Raw genomic sequence first — 17,434 nt, 5'->3', positions numbered from 1 at the left:
GAGCTGTAAGAGCGGTAAGAGGGGCAAGAGCTGTAAGAATGGTAAGAGGGGCAAGAGCGGTAAGAGGGGCAAGAGCAGTAAGAGCGGTAAGAGGGGCAAGAGCGGTAAGAGGGGCAAGAGCGGTAAGAGTTGTAAGAGAGGTAAGAGGGGCAAGAGCTGTAAGAGAGGTAAGAGCGGTAAGAGCGGCAAGAGCGGTAAGAGCTGTAAGAGCGGTAAGAGGGGCAAGAGCTGTAAGAGAGGTAAGAGGGGCAAGAGCTGTAAGAGCGGTAAGAGGGGCAAGAGGTGTAAGAGAGGTAAGAGGGGCAAGAGCTGTAAGAGAGGTAAGAGCGGTAAGAGGGGCAAGAGTGGTAAGGGGGGGCAAGAGAGGTAAGAGGAGCAAGAGCTGTAAGAGCGGTAAGAGCTGTAAGAGAGATAAGAGGAGCAAGAGCTGAAAGAACGGTAAGAGGGGCATGAGCAGTAAGAGATGTAAGAGAGGTAAGAGCTGTAAGAGCGGTAAGAGGGGCAAGAGCTGTAAGAGCGGTAAGAGGGGCAAGAGCAGTAAGAGTTGTAAGAGAGGTAAGAGGGGCAAGAGCTGTAAGAGCTGTAAGAGAGGTAAGAGGGGCAAGAGCTGTAAGAGGGGCAAGAGCGGTAAGAGGGGCAAGAGCTGTAAGAATGGTAAGAGGGGCAAGAGAGGTAAGAGGGGCAAGAGCGGTAAGAGTTGTAAGAGAGGTAAGAGGGGCAAGAGCTGTAAGAGCGGTAAGAGGGGCAAGAGCTGTAAGAGCGGTAAGAGGGGCAAGAGCGGTAAGAGTTGTAAGAGAGGTAAGAGGGGCAAGAGCTGTAAGAGAGGTAAGAGCGGTAAGAGGGGCAAGAGCTGTAAGAGAGGTAAGAGCGGTAAGAGGGGCAAGAGCGGTAAGAGCTGTAAGAGCGGTAAGAGGGGCAAGAGGTGTAAGAGAGGTAAGAGGGGCAAGAGCTGTAAGAGAGGTAAGAGCGGTAAGAGGGGCAAGAGCTGTAAGAGCGGTAAGAGCTGTAAGAGAGATAAGAGAAGCAAGAGCTGAAAGAGCGGTAAGAGCAGTAAGAGCTGTAAGAGAGGAAAGACCTGTAAGAGAGGTAAGAGCGGTAAGAGCGGTAAGAGGGGCAAGAGAGGAAAGACCTGTAAGAGCGGTAAGAGGGGCAAGAGAGGAAAGACCTGTAAGAGCGGTAAGAGGGGTAAGAGCTGTAAGAGCGGTAAGAGGGGCAAGAGCTGTAAGAGCGGTAAGAGCTGTAAGAGAGATAAGAGGAGCAAGAGCTGAAAGAGTGGTAAGAGGGGCAAGAGCTGTAGGAGCGCTTATTTTTTTTCTGCTTTTCCTTTCTATTCTATTAGAAAGAAAAAAATCCTTTTTTCTGTTTTATATATAAAAAAAAATCAAACTAAATGAAAACAGACCGAGTAATTGAGGAAAAATGGAGCAGTCTTTTGAGTGGACAGGAGTTTTAATCCTCTGGTAATAATCCGTGTGGTGTATTTCCTGCAGCACTAAGAGGCTGCTGGCTTCATCACGCTGTACTTTGGAGTAATTGTGCTCCAGACAGAGTGAGTGCTTGTTTTCAAAGGAATTGTACTCAGTCGACTCAGTGGGATTGTTGTGAAGTTCCTGTTTGGACACACAGCCTTCAGATTCCTGTTCATTAGCGGGATTATTCCTCGGCTTTTACTAGGAGTGAATCAGCAGACTTGTCCAGGTGTATACACGAGGACTTTTGTGTCTCACTGAAGAGACGAGAGAGATGAAAAAGCGCTACAGGACGTGATGTTTAAATAAAGCTGCAGTCTGTGTGTGCTTTATCCATGTGGTGGGTTTTTACACACGAACAGCAGCTTTAGGAAAAGATTAAAGTAAAATTTGATTCACTAAAATTTTGAATAAAAACGAGCACTAATTTATAAATCATGTGTGAAGTTAGTGGGCGTGATGTGAGTGATTTACAAAGAATGATTCTGTCAGTGGTTTCATGTGGAAAGAAACAACATTTAAGTGTAGTGTTTTGTGTGTGTGTGTGTGTGTGTGTATGTGTGTGTGTCTATTAATTGATCTTGATTGTCGTAAGTAGTTCAGATCTTAGAGACCTCAATCTGAACCCGAAACTCAAGAATAACGCAGATCAAAAGTAGTGAGATGCATAAAACCTACAATCTGCAGGCAAAATAAAAGTGTCGACATGAGTGTGTGTTACGTTGGATAGATAAATGAAAATGAAAAGCTTTATTAATGCTGTGTTTAAATGATTTGTGAGTGTGTGTTGGATATCTAATAATAAACCTTATAATAAACTTGTTTGAGATAAGGTTAAGTGAAAATTTTTTAACTTTCTCTTTATTAAAACTTGACTAAAGCAAAAGCTTTTATTTTATCTTTAACTGGAGGAAATTAGCTCCCTTAAATTCAATATCTACTCTCATTTGTTTGTATTGTGTTATTATTTTTAAAATAAATTTCTTTGTTATACATTTTGGAATTTAGATTATTGTAATTGTCATTCTATTATCAAGGAAAGAAAGGGAAATATATATATATATATATATATATATATATATATATATATATATATATATATATATATATACATAGTTAGCTGTAGTAACAACTATAATAAAAGAGCAAAAATAAAAATTATTGATTTAAAATATAATTTATTAAATATATATTGAAAAAATTACAAGTAATGAGTTATTAAAATTAAAAAGTAAATATATTTAAAAAAAACATATTATTATTATTATTATTATTTACACATAAACACGTGTGTGTGTGTGTGTGTGTGTGTGTGTGTGTGTGTGTGTATGTATGTATATACATGTATACACACACACACACACACACACACACATAAAAAATAGTATTGTGCCATCTCTACATGTATAACATGTATAATTCGCCATGAAGCCACTCCCATTGACTTACATTCACACACTATAATAATTAATATAGTTTTGCAATATGTAATATAGTTACATTTCTTCATTATACAGGAAAAAACTCAAATCTTAAATCTCACTTCTGGTGCTATATTAACTGACTTGGGTTTGACTCCGCCCTCCGTTTTGTGCATTTACTCACAAATTGGATATTGATGAATTTAACAGATGTGTTGCTTAAGAGCAGAAGCAAAGAGCAGTTTTCCTCTTCCAGTTCCATGTACCGTACTCGGATAATTACACTCCCTCAGGCTTTTTTACCGTCTTCCCTCCATCATGATGTTTGTGCTGTAGGAGAAAGGCATGTATCATGTTTATCTTCCGCTCCAGCTCTGGCCTCAGCTGCTCTGCAGTACTTACTCTTCTCTCTCAAGCTGTAAGATGATATCCGTGAGTTTAATTACACTGCATTTTGCATATGAAAGCACGTAGCTGTTAAATTTTCAATCATTATCAGCGCAAATAATAATAATTACACAATTACAGACAGACAGACAGACACACAGACAGATAGATAGATAGATAGATAGATAGATAGATAGATAGATGTTGACATTAGTAAAAATGTTAATAAATAATCTCACATATTAATGTATAATAATCTCGTCCACATACATGGAAGCAAATCACTGCAAATCACATCAGGGTAATTCATCATGATTAGGGAATTATGTAAGAATAGGGACAGGTTCAAGTGCAGATACAAATTAACAAACCAATTTTTAATTAATGAGCATAGAATGATGTTTGTAGTCACACCACAGACATGAAAGGAGAACGTATACGCACATATCTGATATAAGTCTCATATCTGTGGCATGATAATGCATGAACCTTTGATCAGGTTCAGAAAACACAGTGACTGTATGTTACGGAAGCAAAATACATGACACCTATACAGAGTCTCATTTCATTATATACAATAGGATGTCAATTATTAACACAACAAAGAGCATATAGGGCACAGAGTGCAACCAGGCTGTGTCAGACCAGACAAAAGGTGAGGTGCACATATTTACGTTTGGACCTCACAAGACCTCACAGAACCTCACAGCAACTCACGGCACCTTTCATTCTCACCTCTTTGCATTGTTATTTATCTACACAGTGATGCTACGTATTACAGAGTTTGTAGAAATCAGATGAGTTCCCATAAGAGATGTGGAAAAGAAAGAAAAATAAACGTAGGAGTTAAAGAATGGAGTTTGTAGCTAAATTATAGAAAGTGTGGAGAAGTGAGTGGCCTCCAGTGGCAGCATCCAGCACCTCCTCTTTTAATTACTGTCTTATCTAATATCACATGCCCTCACACACACACACACTTGATTTCTTTCCATCTGTCTGCTTCTCTCTGAAGAGGAGGAGCACGTGGACGGCAGCGTACGCCAGCACACATTTAGACTGGAGCAAAAATAAGCTGCTTATAAAACCAAGACACAGACAAAGCGAGAGAGAGTGAGAGAGAGATAGTGAGAGTCTGAAACAGAGAGTCTGATATAGAGAGAGTGAGTCAAAAAGAGAAAGAAACACACAGAGAGAAGCAGAGAGAGAGAGACATAAAGACTGAGACAAAGAGAGAGACAAGAAATAAGAAATCATGGCTCCCTAAAAATCAGAGAGCATGCACACAATGCAACAACATCACAGTGGAGACGGAGCCGCACTTTCTAACAGAGTGTAACAAATTCAAAAACTTACGTGAAATATATTTCAAAAAATTTCAAATCACACACCACCAGTTCTCCTTTCTGCCCAGCACTGACACACTGCCCATTCTGTTAGGAGAAATGAAGGAGAGATGCGTTTTAGCAGGACAGTACATAGCCTTCCACAACCTGAGGGACAGTGACTGACCCACCCATACACACACACACACACACACACACACACACACACACGCACACACACACAGCTCTGGTTGTCTTCTGTTTTTATTTATTTACTTTTTTATATTTTTTTACTTCTTTAAGATTGCCAATATTTGTATTAACACTTAATTTCTGTTCTAAACGTTCTAACTAATTTGTTTGTCATTAATAACAGTTCTTCTCTTTCCTGTAATGCTTTGGCAATACTGTACACGTATACGGTCATGCAAGAACATAAAGAGAGGGATTCAGTGAGAGAGAGAGAGAGAGAGAGAGAGAGATACAGACAGATGACAGAGAGCAATAGAGAGCAGTAGACAGAGATACAGTCAGAGAGAGAGGGATACAGAGAGACAGTCATAAAGAGAGAGGCAGACAGAGACAGACAGGCAGACAGAGTCAGAAAGAGAGGGAGAGAGAGGGAGAGAGATGTATAAATGTGTAAGGCACAAGTGCACAGCTGACAGTGTAAAACGCTGCAGAACTCACAGTATATGATTATTCTGTTATTTTGGGCTTCAGCTTTTTTTTCTTTCTCTCTTGTGTTTGTATTTTTCGGGTCTTGTGGCTGAGTCAGTGTGTTTATCTGCACCCTGCATCCATCTTAATCCCATCTTCCTCTCCCAATCACTACTCCAAACCAGGATTACTGCAACACACACACACACACACACACACACTATAAGAACACAGCAGATAAGAGTCATGCAGTATTCTTGAGCAGGGAACATGAGCTTCTACTGAGTTACACAACACACATATTACAGTTTTTATCCCTGTTAATATACAGTATATTAACCCCATGCGGGATTAATAAATCTTTGTCTTGTCTTTTCTTACTTTAAATACTTAAGAATACAGAATTAGTGGTTTGTGATGTAGCGACATCATTTTGTCAATTCAGTTGAATTCAGTTTTATGTACATAGTGCTTTTAACACTTTAAAAGTTGTCACAAAGCAGCTTTATAGAAATCCAGATATAGATTTAAATTTGTCCCGAATGAGCAAGCCAGAGGTGACTGTGGTGAGGAAAAACTCCCTGAGATGACATCCGAAAGAAACCTTGAGAGGAACCACACTCAAAAGAGTAGTGCGGTAATGACTCACTACTCATCCACAGCTGTACGCTGTAGAGTCACGCAGTGCTACATGTGCTGAAAGGATCTTGACTAAAGCCCTATTCGGATTGGGTCAGTTTATCAGAGGGACTTCTGTAACACATTTGTTACGCGTCTCCTCGGTGACGTGTGAAAAGCGTCCCTCTCGCGGCCAGACAGCAATAAAATCACCGCAGGAGCAGCAAGTTTCTACCGGGTTTCTACAAACCTGGATGTCACGTGATCACACTCAGTTCATGACATTGCTTCTGAGCAGTTGAAAAGGCGAGTAGAGAAGAGACGCTGGCTCTCATTTCAGTTTGGGATGAACCAGATTTCCTGACTCGAGAAGTGTTATATGTGAGGGAGGGTACACGTGACGAGACTAAATACGGCACGTAGCAGCAGTCAAACATCTTTTCTCGAATGTGAGGAGACATCTGCATTGAAAATCATGGACGTGTGTATCCAGACTAAAATGATCAGACGGGCGCTGAGTTTGGTGAAAAGCAGAAGGTAATTCAGCTTGTAATTTTCTAAGAGGAGGATGGAGAAAAACACTGACATAGCCAGAGGGAAATAAAGTCACAGAGGAGCACTTTACTCCAGCACCCCATGTACATTTAATCCTGTCTGAATAGAGCTTATGAGCATCAGGGTCGTTTTTGATTTCACTAGAATTTTAACTTTAAGTCTTTAATATCAAAGTGAAGTTATTCAATGCTCAATGATTGAGACTTGAGAGTTAACTGTTTTTAGCAAGTGCAGTGTTTATCTTGCCTTGTGTTGTTCTGCCTTGTGTTGTTCTGCCTTGTGTTGTTCTGTCTTGTGTTGTTCTGTCTTACCTTGTTTAGTTCTGCCTTGCCTTGTGTTGTTCTGTCTTGTGTTGTTCTGTCTTGTGTTGTTCTGTCTTACCTTGTTTAGTTCTGCCTTGCCTTGTGTTGTTCTGTCTTGTGTTGTTCTGTCTTGTGTTGTTCTGTCTTACCTTGTTTAGTTCTGCCTTGCCTTGTGTTGTTCTGTCTTGTGTTGTTCTGTCTTGTGTTGTTCTGTCTTACCTTGTTTAGTTCTGCCTTGCCTTGTGTTGTTCTGTCTTGTGTTGTTCTGTCTTGTCTTGTGTTGTTCTGTCTTGTCTTGTGTTGTTCTGTCTTGTGTTGTTCTGTCTTGTGTTGTTCTGTCTTGCCTTGTTTAGTTCTGCCTTGTCTTGTGTTGTTCTGTCTTGCCTTGTTTAGTTCTGCCTTGTCTTGTGTTGTTCTGTCTTGTCTTGTGTTGTTCTGTCTTGTGTTGTCCTGTCTTACCTTGTTTAGTTCTGCCTTGCCTTGTGTTGTTCTGTCTTGTGTTGTTCTGTCTTGTGTTGTTCTGTCTTACCTTGTTTAGTTCTGCCTTGCCTTGTGTTGTTCTGTCTTGTGTTGTTCTGTCTTGTGTTGTTCTGTCTTGCCTTGTTTAGTTCTGCCTTGTCTTGTGTTGTTCTGCCTTGTCTTGTGTTGTTCTGCCTTGTCTTGTGTTGTTCTGCCTTGTCTTGTGTTGTTCTGTCTTGCCTTGTGTTGTTCTGTCTTGTCTTGTTTAGTTCTGTCTTGTCTTGTGTTGTTCTGTCTTGTCTTGTGTTGTTCTGTCTTGTGTTGTTCTGTCTTGCCTTGTTTAGTTCTGCCTTGTCTTGTGTTGTTCTGTCTTGTGTTGTTCTGTCTTGTGTTGTTCTGTCTTATCTTGTCTTATTTTGAACACTTCAGATTACAGGATTAATGTTGCAATTAGGAGTAGTGATTTGGGATGTGGTGATTTGGAACATAGCCAAACAGACGAGCTACTATTTTCCAACCACTAGCAGTTTGCTTGGAATTTGAAGGCTCTGCTCGGCCATTCCATCCAAAAATACAGCTAGTTACAGCAGAAGAGCAAAAGTTAAGAAATGAGATACTGTGTGTATGTCCTTTTAAGGACATGACTGTGGCATAATTTATCATGATATCAATATTAAAATAATATTGCGATGATGCAATGAATCACAGTAAATTGGTACATTGTTATTGCAATGAACAATAGATCAAAAAGTGTCTGAAAATAGAAAGGAGGGCAAGAGAGAGAGCTTATGTAACGAGAGAGAGAGAGAGAGAGAGAGAGAGAGAGAGTGTGTGTGTGCTCATAGTGCCAGTCTGAGCGGCTCAGTCTGAGTTCACTCGAGCTCCAGCGCTACGCTATGCTTCAGCCATGCACATTTTACATTCCAACAGTGTCATCAGGTAAGAATCACTCCACACACACACACACACACACACACACACACACACACACACACAGACTTGTTCTCCACTGAGGAAACTCTTTGACGTTTGGCTTGAATTTTTAAGGTTTATTAACTGTATGAGTAATATGGCATCAAGTCTACGTTTTTTTCTTTTCTTTTTTTTTGTATAAAGTAAATTGTGTGCGTGTTTGAGAGAGAGAAAACGAGGGAGAGAGAACGAGAGAGAACGAGAGAGAGAGAGAGAGAGAGAGAGAGAGACGTCAGCCCGCATGGGGTCTCCCTGCTAATGGCAAAGTCATGTATCTCTTCCATTTAGATGTGAAATAATAATGATGTTTTCTGGAAAAACATCTCTCTCTCTCTCTCTCTCTCTCTCTCTCTCTTTCCTTCTTTTCCAAGTCTTTCTCTTTCTCTCACTCTCTCTCGCTCTCTCTCTCTCTCTCTCTCTCTCTCTCTCTGAGATGTCTCAGATGTGCTGTACACGTGACAGGCTGTGATGGAGATTGTTGCCTGTCACGGTTGAAGCTCTATCCTGAGTCAGGGTCTGTCCTCTATAATGTGAAATCCAGCTTCAGGCTGTCAGACTGTGTGTGTGTGTGTGTGTGTGCGTGTGTGTGTGTGTGCGTGTGTGTGTGTGAGTGTGTGGATCTGGACGGGTTGTGTAGGGTCAGAAATGATTGACAGATACTGTAATGAAGCCAGAAGTGACAGTAAATATCTCCGAGAATTCACTCTAGAGACCGCAGGACTCAGGAGAGAAGAAGCACTGTTATATAATCTTATTCAATTTCACATTTTAGATTTTATTTATTTTTTTATTTTATGTTTTTTATATCTTCTGAGAATTTACTAAAAGTATCCAGTTATTTAGTTTCTTTCCATTTTGGTTTCTGGAATATTCATTTGGTTCCTAGACTGTTGAATATGTCAAGTTTTTTTGTTTTTAGAATTTTATTTTTATTTTATTTTATTTATGTTTGTCAAGTTTTTCATGCCTAGACCTAGACATTATTGTTAGTTTAGTTTATTTTAGTTCATCTGACATGTTTTTTTTTTTACTTTTTTCATTCCTAGACAATTTTAATTTATTTTATTTTAATTGTCCTTTTTTTTTTTTGGTAAATTTTTATTCCTAGAATGTTTTATTTTAATGCCTTTTGGTTTTGCTTATGTTTGTTTAGAAATGTTTTATTTAATTTTATTTTTATATGATGTTTTGTTGTATTTATATTCCTGGAACTATTTATTTTATTTATTTTTTAATGATTTTCATTCCTAGAACTTTTTATTATGTTTTTTAATTTAATTTTATTTTATACTGGTTTTTGTTACATTTTTATTTCTATACATTTTTTGTTTTGTTTTTAGTTTTTTTGTATTTTGTTTTCTTTTGTTTTATGTTTTATTGCGTTTCTCAGTCTTAAAGCTTTTTATTTTATTTTTTTATTTAGAACTTTTATTAATTAATTAGTTAATACTTTATTTATTTATTTATTTATTACATTTTTATTCCTATATATTTATTACATTTCCTATATATTCATTACATTTGTATTCCTATATATTTTTTATTCTTAGAATAATTAGCTTCCAGTTTGGATGTTTGGGAAGTTTTTTATTATCTAGTACATCCTTCTGGCTCCTATGTTTTGGTTCCTGGAAGGTTCTCTTGGTTCTCAGAACTTTCAGTGTGGAAGTTCTCTAGGGGTTTGAAGAATTGCAAATGTTTCTATATTGCTAAAAACATTTTAGGTGTCAGAACTTAAAAACATTTGTGTGATGTTGATGCTAAATGTGAGTAGTGGGTCTGAGCAGCGTATGAACCAGGTTGTGGAGCATGTTATTTGAACAGTGTTAGCTATGTAACTTTTTTCTGGGTGGAAAGTGAGGAAAATATATCTCCGTTTTACAAATTATCTTCAAAAACAAAGAATTCCAAGAAAAATGAAATGTGGGTAAATCATGCATCAAGACAACATCACATCCAGTGCTATTGTCAATTAGACAATTAATCAACACCTTCTGACTGATCAGATTCGAAAATTCAACTTGGTGTTCTGTTGATTTGAGTTATGTACATGTACGTGAATATCTAGTTTAGGACTGACACTTAACTCGCATCGCTACAGAGAGGAACAGAAATCCTCCAGACTCTCTCCAGTCCTCCTGTGACTTTGAAAAAAATCCTTTTCAATTGTATTGAGTGATATTTGAAAGACGTTCTTATGGACACACTGAAATGTCAGCACAGCTGAAGTGGTATTAGTCTGTAATTTGATTTCTCTGTGGCTTTGGTGCACTCTGTGCTTCTGGGAACAAAGGTGGCATTTTGCGTTGTGTATAAGGAAGTACGGAAATGAGCGCGTGTGTTTCAGTAAGCGTCTTGTTTTTATCATGCCAGCAATTTGGTTAGAGATCGTATCGAATTCAGACGAGATTCAATAAGGAATGGAGCGAGATGGAGAGACAGACCTCGGCTAGATTTCATTTAAAGGGAATTATTAGCATTTCTGAAAAGGATGCATGAAGATGCCAGGATTAATTTTCTAGCAGCGGCTCTTACAGTAGTGCAGCTGCAAATCACTCGTTCTAAAACGTTATCGTTTCTATAACAACTTACGGAGTAGAAAACGTGTGTATTTGTTGATAGGGTGAGGTTTTCTATAAGGAGGGGTTTATTTCACATTTCTTGGAAGGAGTCTCCAGTGTCAGCACTTTGTAACAGTCGGAGGTAAAGCTGTAGCTTTAAGTTTTCTGACACTGTAAAAGCTTCTGCACAGATGTTTGCACTTTTTTGGTTTCTCAGTAACATGACAAGCTGTGATTTGTGTCTTATTTACATCAAGAGAGAGAAAAAGAGAGAGACTTGTGAAGGAACGACTGTTTACAGCTGCTACAACGTAAGCGAGAACAGGAAATACTCTTTTCGTTAATGTTCCACAACATTAAATATACATTTAAACCGATAAATAGAATGACGTCATGCTTTAATAAATAACATTTTTTAACCATTGGCAAATTGCTGTACTATAAGAGGAATAAAACACTTCAGGACATGCGGTTATAGGAAAATAATCAACTTCAGGGTGGTAACTCCACTACATCACACTGACCCAATCATTGCTGTAGGGAAATTAGGGGAAAAACAAACAAGCAAAAGACTCCTATATGAGTCAGCTCTCAAATTTCACCTAAAAGAGTCAACTCAGTGAGTCGACTCATTCATGAACGACTCCTCATTAGTTTTTGGTCACATGTGGAAGCTCAGTAGAAAATCATACATCCTTTTTTCCGCATCATTCAGTCGCATTGCATTCTCTGTGGATTATCTGTTACTTATTTAATTTTTTAAACTGAATTTAAATAATGTACAAGATTATAGACAGCATTCATATCCGTATGACATCAGTTCTGTCATACCATCTTTACGAGAGTGTGTGTTGGCATGCAGCAGAACAGTGTAGCTGCGTCATTAGAGCTGTGTGTGTGTGTGTGTGTGTGTGTGTGTGTGTGTGTGTGTTATGTAATCTGCTCGCAGCCTCATGAGACAGAGTGCAGTGAAACACTGCTGTTGGCTTCGAGTCTGTGGACCTCTTTATTTCCTGAAGTGGCAGCGTTGTCATGTTAGTGGAGCTCTTAGTGCTGAGGGAGGACGAGTTAAGTGTTCAGGGCCGCTGTGGCGTGTGTGAATCGCACGTCTTTCATGTTGCTCTACTTGTGTTATAGTCTGTCTCATGTTCTGTCTGTTTCTTTGTCTCTCTCTCTCTCTCTCTCTCTCTCTCTCTCTCTGTTCTCTCCATATGCAGGTGGCTCAATGGCCCAAAAAGGAAGAGGAAGAATAGTCAGTGTTCGGTGAAGAGCATGTCAGGTAAGAAAGACACGCCCACTTTTTCCACTTCATTCACTCTATTCACTCTGAGAAAAGATTAAACACTTTAACATTAACTGGCCCACAGAGAGTCTGATGTAACAGTGATGAGGAGAAACTCTGAATCAGTAAAAAATCAGCTCAGTAAAGGGAAGCTGTCCTGTTTTCGTCAACTCCAGGTAGTGCAGTTTTGATGTTTAGCTCAGGATAAATTACAGAGTAAAGACGAACAGCTCGATGATTCGGTGCTGCTGCAAAATGCACTCAAAATGCATCTGACGTTAATGTTCTGTCCAGAGGCGAATGTACGGAGTGTAGCGAGGCAGGAAAGTGCAATGAGCTTTCAATACGATGAGACAACTATAGGACAACTGTCTGAAAGTGTTAGCGTTATATTCTGCGTGCTAGATGTAGCGCTAGATCAAGCTTTGTAACATCACGTAAGCTACAAACAGAACCTGGGGTAAAGTGCTGGCCTTCATATTCTGTATACACTGTACCTATAAAAAAAACAAATCTATCAAAACAATTTGAGCAAAATGACAAACTAGGATTACATGCTCTGAATATATTTTTATTTTCTAAGAAAAAAAGGTTCTACTTTTCTAAAAAAAAAAAAAAAAAAAAAAAAAAAATCTTGAATATTCTACTTGCTATTTTATTCTGAAAAATATTTTTTCCTTATACAATATACAAAAGAGTCATTCTATATAAGAGTCATTTTTATTTAAAAAAGAATAATTATTAATTAATAAAATATTTATTTTATAAACTGAAAAGATTATAAGAAAAATAGATCTAAAGGATCTATATTTTTTCTTTTCTAAAAAAGTTTCTAAAGATTTTTTAAAGATTATATTTTTTTAATGAGTCTAAAGATTCTATATTCTTAAAATATTCTAAAGTTTCTGGATTTTTTTTTTTAATAAACCTTCTACATAAAGAGTATGATTTTTTAAGCAGTGATTGTGAAGATTCTACATTCTACTTTATTTTATTTTTATTTAATGTTTATTATGTGCCACAAATTTGCCTCTTTCTATTAAGAGGTGCCAATAATTCTGAGACTGACATTACATCAAACCGCCAGAATGATACGTCACACACCCTGTATGACAGAGCGCTGAGTGTGTGTACAGGGAACTGCATCAGGCCACACCAGTGTGTCATGTGTGAGACGAAAACACGTAAAATCATCGTGTTTCAGTGGGAACATCACGGTTTCTCTTTACACCTCCTCCTGCTGCTGCTCTCAGCTCCGCACCTCCAATCACTTCTCCATCAGCCTGAGGCAGGAAGATGACACTATAGAAAAGACCAGAAACAGGCTCAGAGGAGAGATGCAGATAATTCCAGGACAGAAATCCAGAATCCGTGTCTCATCCTAGAATTCCGAGAGTGTGAAAGAGCGTTGAGGGAAAGAAAGAAAGAAAGAAAGAAAGGGAAAGTGACAATATGAGAAGGTGACAAAATGGAAGAAGTGAGGTGACACTGACTGTAAAACTGCAAATCTCATATTTCAAACATGCCAGTGGAAGGACCTGTGTGTGTGTGTGTGTGTGTGTGTGTGAATTAAGAACAGCAGAGAGGAAGTGGAAGAAATCGCAACTCGACACAGATCTGGTCTCCTATCGTGCTCTCCTGTCCAAATTTTCATCTGAAGTGACTTCTGCTAAGACTGCCTTCTACAAAGAGAAGCTGGAATCCTCTGCACAAGATCCTCGCAAGCTCCACAACATCTTTTCTTCACTGCTCAACCCTCCGGCTCCTCCTGCTCCATCCTCTCTGACTGCTGAAGACTTTGCCACTTTTTATGATGAGAAGATTGGAAAAATCTGTCAGACATTCACTTCTACTCCTGCTCCTACACTGCACACTGAGGATTCTCCTTCTCATTCGCTGACACAGTTTTCTAAACTAACAACAGAAGAGATCCTGCAAATCATCTTATCCTGCAATCCTACCACCTGCCCATTGGATCCAATCCCTTCGACAATGCTCCAGACCATCTCTCAAGACCTCCTCCCCTTCATCACCACTATCATCAATGGCTCCATAACATCTGGTCATGTACCAACTTCATTCAAGAGAGCAAGAGTTATTCCCATCCTGAAGAAACCCACTCTAGATCCCTCTGTCATCAGCAACTACCGACCGGTATCACTTCTCTCTTTTCTTTCTAAAACCCTTGAACGGACTGTCTATAATCAACTGTCTTGCTATCTCTCACAGAACAACCTCCAAGATCCCAATCAGTCTGGCTTTAAACTGGCACACTCCACAGAGACTGCACTTTTGGCCGTCACTGAGAAGCTACATGCCGCTAGATCAGCCAAACTGTCTTCAGTTCTCATCCTCCTTGACCTTTCAGCAGCGTTTGACACGGTGAACCACAAGACTCTCCTATCCACCCTCATGAGTCTTGGAATTCGTGGTGCAGCATGGCAATGGTTTGCTTCCTACCTGGAAGATCGGTCATATCGGGTGACATGGAGGGGATCCACATCTGCTCCTCGCAGACTCTCCACTGGTGTTCCACAAGGCTCAGTACTTGGTCCTCTCCTGTTCTCCCTCTATACCCGATCTCTTGGTGCGGTCATATCCTCACATGGGTTTTCATACCACTGCTATGCAGATGACACTCAACTCATCCTCTCCTTCCCTCCCTCAGACTCTCATGTTTCTGCTCGGATATCAGCTTGTCTGGCTGACATCTCATCATGGATGACAACTCACCAGCTGAAACTTAATCCCACCAAAACTGAACTGCTGTTCATCCCATGTGATTCATCCCCATCTCAGGATCTTGCAATCTCGCCTTCGGTTACCGCACGCAACCTTGGGGTAACCATGGACAATCAACTGTCCTTCTCCTCTCACATTGCTAATCTAACTCGCTCATGTCGATTTCTCCTTTATAACATCAGAAGAATTCGTCCATTTCTTTCCTCACAGGCCACACAGGTGCTTGTTCAGTCCCTTGTCATTTCGAGACTGGACTACTGCAACTCACTCCTGGCAGGTCTGCCTCTGAGCGCCATTCGTCCTCTGCAACTGATCCAGAATGCAGCTGCACGACTGGTTTTCAACCTTCCTAAATTTTCCCACACCACCCCATTGCTGCGCTCCCTCCACTGGCTTCCTGTAGCTGCCCTCATCAGATTTAAAACACTGATGCTCGCCTACAAAGCCAAAAACGGACCAGCACCCACTTATCTCAAAGCACTTATCACACCTCGAGCGCCACCACGCTCCCTCCGATCCTCTAGCACTGCTCGACTGGTCCCTCCATCTCTCAGGCTACAAGGAAGGCATGCATCGAGACTCTTCTCTGTTCTGGCACCAAGGTGGTGGAATGAACTTCCCCTAGATGTCCGAACAGCTGAGTCACTGGCAGTCTTCAAACGACGGCTAAAGACTTACCTCTTCATAAAATACTTAAATTAGCACTTTCACAAAAAAAAAAAAAAAAAAAAAACCCTCCCCAACAGAGTTTTGGACTGATGGTATTCCTAGTTTGTGACCTACCGAGCCAATATCAGAATGTACTTGATAGACTTCAAAGCACTATTGTAAGTCGCTCTGGATAAGGGCGTCTGCCAAATGCCATAAATGTAATGTAAATGTAAATGTGTGTGGACATGTTCTAGCTAATCTCTCATACATATACGATACCTTATGAAAGCCACATGCTGGAGTTTTTGTACCAGCTGACATCCTTAAACACTTCACTGCACCCCTGATTCATTCGTTTTTATTTAAAAGCTCGTAACTCGTGCGTGTGCGTGTGTGCGTGTGCGTGTGCGTGTGTGTGTGCGTGTGCGTGTGCGTGTGTGTGTGTGTGTGTGTGTGCGTGTGCGTGTGTGTGTGTGTGCGTGTGTGGATGGCTCTGGATCATTATGGATTCACTCAGTACCCACTTCATTGATTTTTTTATTATTTTTTTTCCTTCAGTCCAGGCACCAGCAGAGTTTATACCTGCTCTTTGTAGCGTCGTCTTCTCCTTGTTGTTGCGTCTGAGTGGAGGTTAAAAGGCTTTAATGTTGTTTGTGTAGCCTCACACCCAGACACACACACAGATTCAGAACACACACCTGCTTAGTGTTTCCAACCATCCACTGATGTGTACGTCGTCGCTGGAGCATACTCTGCTTTATATTTCATTAGCAGCAGTCGATAGGCCATTTCCTGCATCTGCATTGGATTCTGCAGTACAGGAAAGAACAGTTTGTTCTGTCCATTCCGGACGGTGAAGGACAGACGAGACAGACACCTGACTTCTGAGAAGCGAAATTGGGAAAGCTTTGAACATTCATGTATTTTTTAGAACAGTAGCCCAATCTCACTCTGCGCTTCTACTGAGATGATGATGCCGCCGTTTTGTTGTCGCTGTGTGTCTAATGAGAAGCGTTTATTTAAAAAGCATGTTCTAGACAAGCAGCGAAGTGTATCACAGTGACATTGATAGCTTCTCTGTGATTCAAGGCTTTTGTATTTGACTCAGAGCTTCATTTAAAGCAAAATGATTCTATGATTCGCGTACGATTTAAACATGAGCCTGTGCTAAAAATCTTAAACTAAACACCGAGTCCATGCTTTGTTTTGCTGGTTTGAAAACGAAAAGCGGCTACTGAATCGTTCAGTAAGGAATAAAACACTGCGTTTTGTGCTGTTTTAGGAATCTAATCAACGATAGAGTGGTGTGATGAAGCAACGTTAATGTTATTATCCCAAATGTTTTTATTTTCATATATTAACATTATGTCCCGAAGTGTTTTATTCCTCAGCAGTTTGTCAACGATTACAATTTTTTATTTATTAAAGCACATGTTGGACTTTTTAATCTGTTTATAGTTACATTTTATGTTAGAATGTCTGTGAAACACAGTTATTTCCTGATATAAACAGTCATTTCCACACCAGCCTCTCTGTTTATAAGACAAAAAAAACCCGCAGCTTTACCGAGAAACTGTGTTTACCGAGAAAAAGTGTAAACTCTTCTGTCCTGAAGATGTCAGGAAATTGAACATTTCAGCTTCACCTCGGACACTGGAGACTCCTTCCTTAAATGCTAAACAAACATCTATGGAAGGAGTCTCCAGTGTCGGAGGAGAAAGAACCTTTTCGACAAAGGAAACTCTCTGTTGTTTCTCGGGAACATGACAAGCTGTGTGTTTTTCTCTTTTTAATTCCAAAGACAGAAAAGAAAGAGAGATTGGTGAGGGAAGGACTTTTGTTAAACAGCTGCTATAACACAACATTAAATGTAACTAGAAATGGATAAAAAGTATAACGTCATTGAATTAAAAGTAATTGTTAGCAAATTGCTGCGGTATAAGAGGAATAAAACATTTTAGCGTGTACTGTTAGAGGGAAATAACAGCAGAAACAAGGAGAAATATATTTTTATATGTTGATGCTAATCTCAT

General features: G+C 39.6%; 1 protein-coding gene across 3 annotated transcripts in view; it reads left to right on the top strand.

The window, feature by feature from the left end:
* Positions 1-17,434, top strand: part of thrab (thyroid hormone receptor alpha b) — a 158,111-nt gene that overhangs the window by 109,136 nt on the left and 31,541 nt on the right. For 2 of the 3 annotated variants that reach the window (XM_026915338.3, XM_053238703.1), the window contains exon 4: positions 11,944-12,005. In XM_026915338.3, coding sequence (XP_026771139.1) covers positions 11,944-12,005 — 62 coding nt within the window. Of the gene's footprint in view, positions 1-8,066; positions 8,133-11,943; positions 12,006-17,434 lie in introns of those variants that run through there. The other variant, XM_053238704.1, reaches the window with a different exon arrangement.

Source organism: Pangasianodon hypophthalmus, chromosome 12, assembly GCF_027358585.1.
Source record: "Pangasianodon hypophthalmus isolate fPanHyp1 chromosome 12, fPanHyp1.pri, whole genome shotgun sequence".
Lineage (NCBI taxonomy): Eukaryota > Metazoa > Chordata > Actinopteri > Siluriformes > Pangasiidae > Pangasianodon > Pangasianodon hypophthalmus.
The sequence above is the reverse complement of the archived record's forward strand: the minus strand, read 5'-3'. Positions and strand labels throughout refer to the sequence as shown.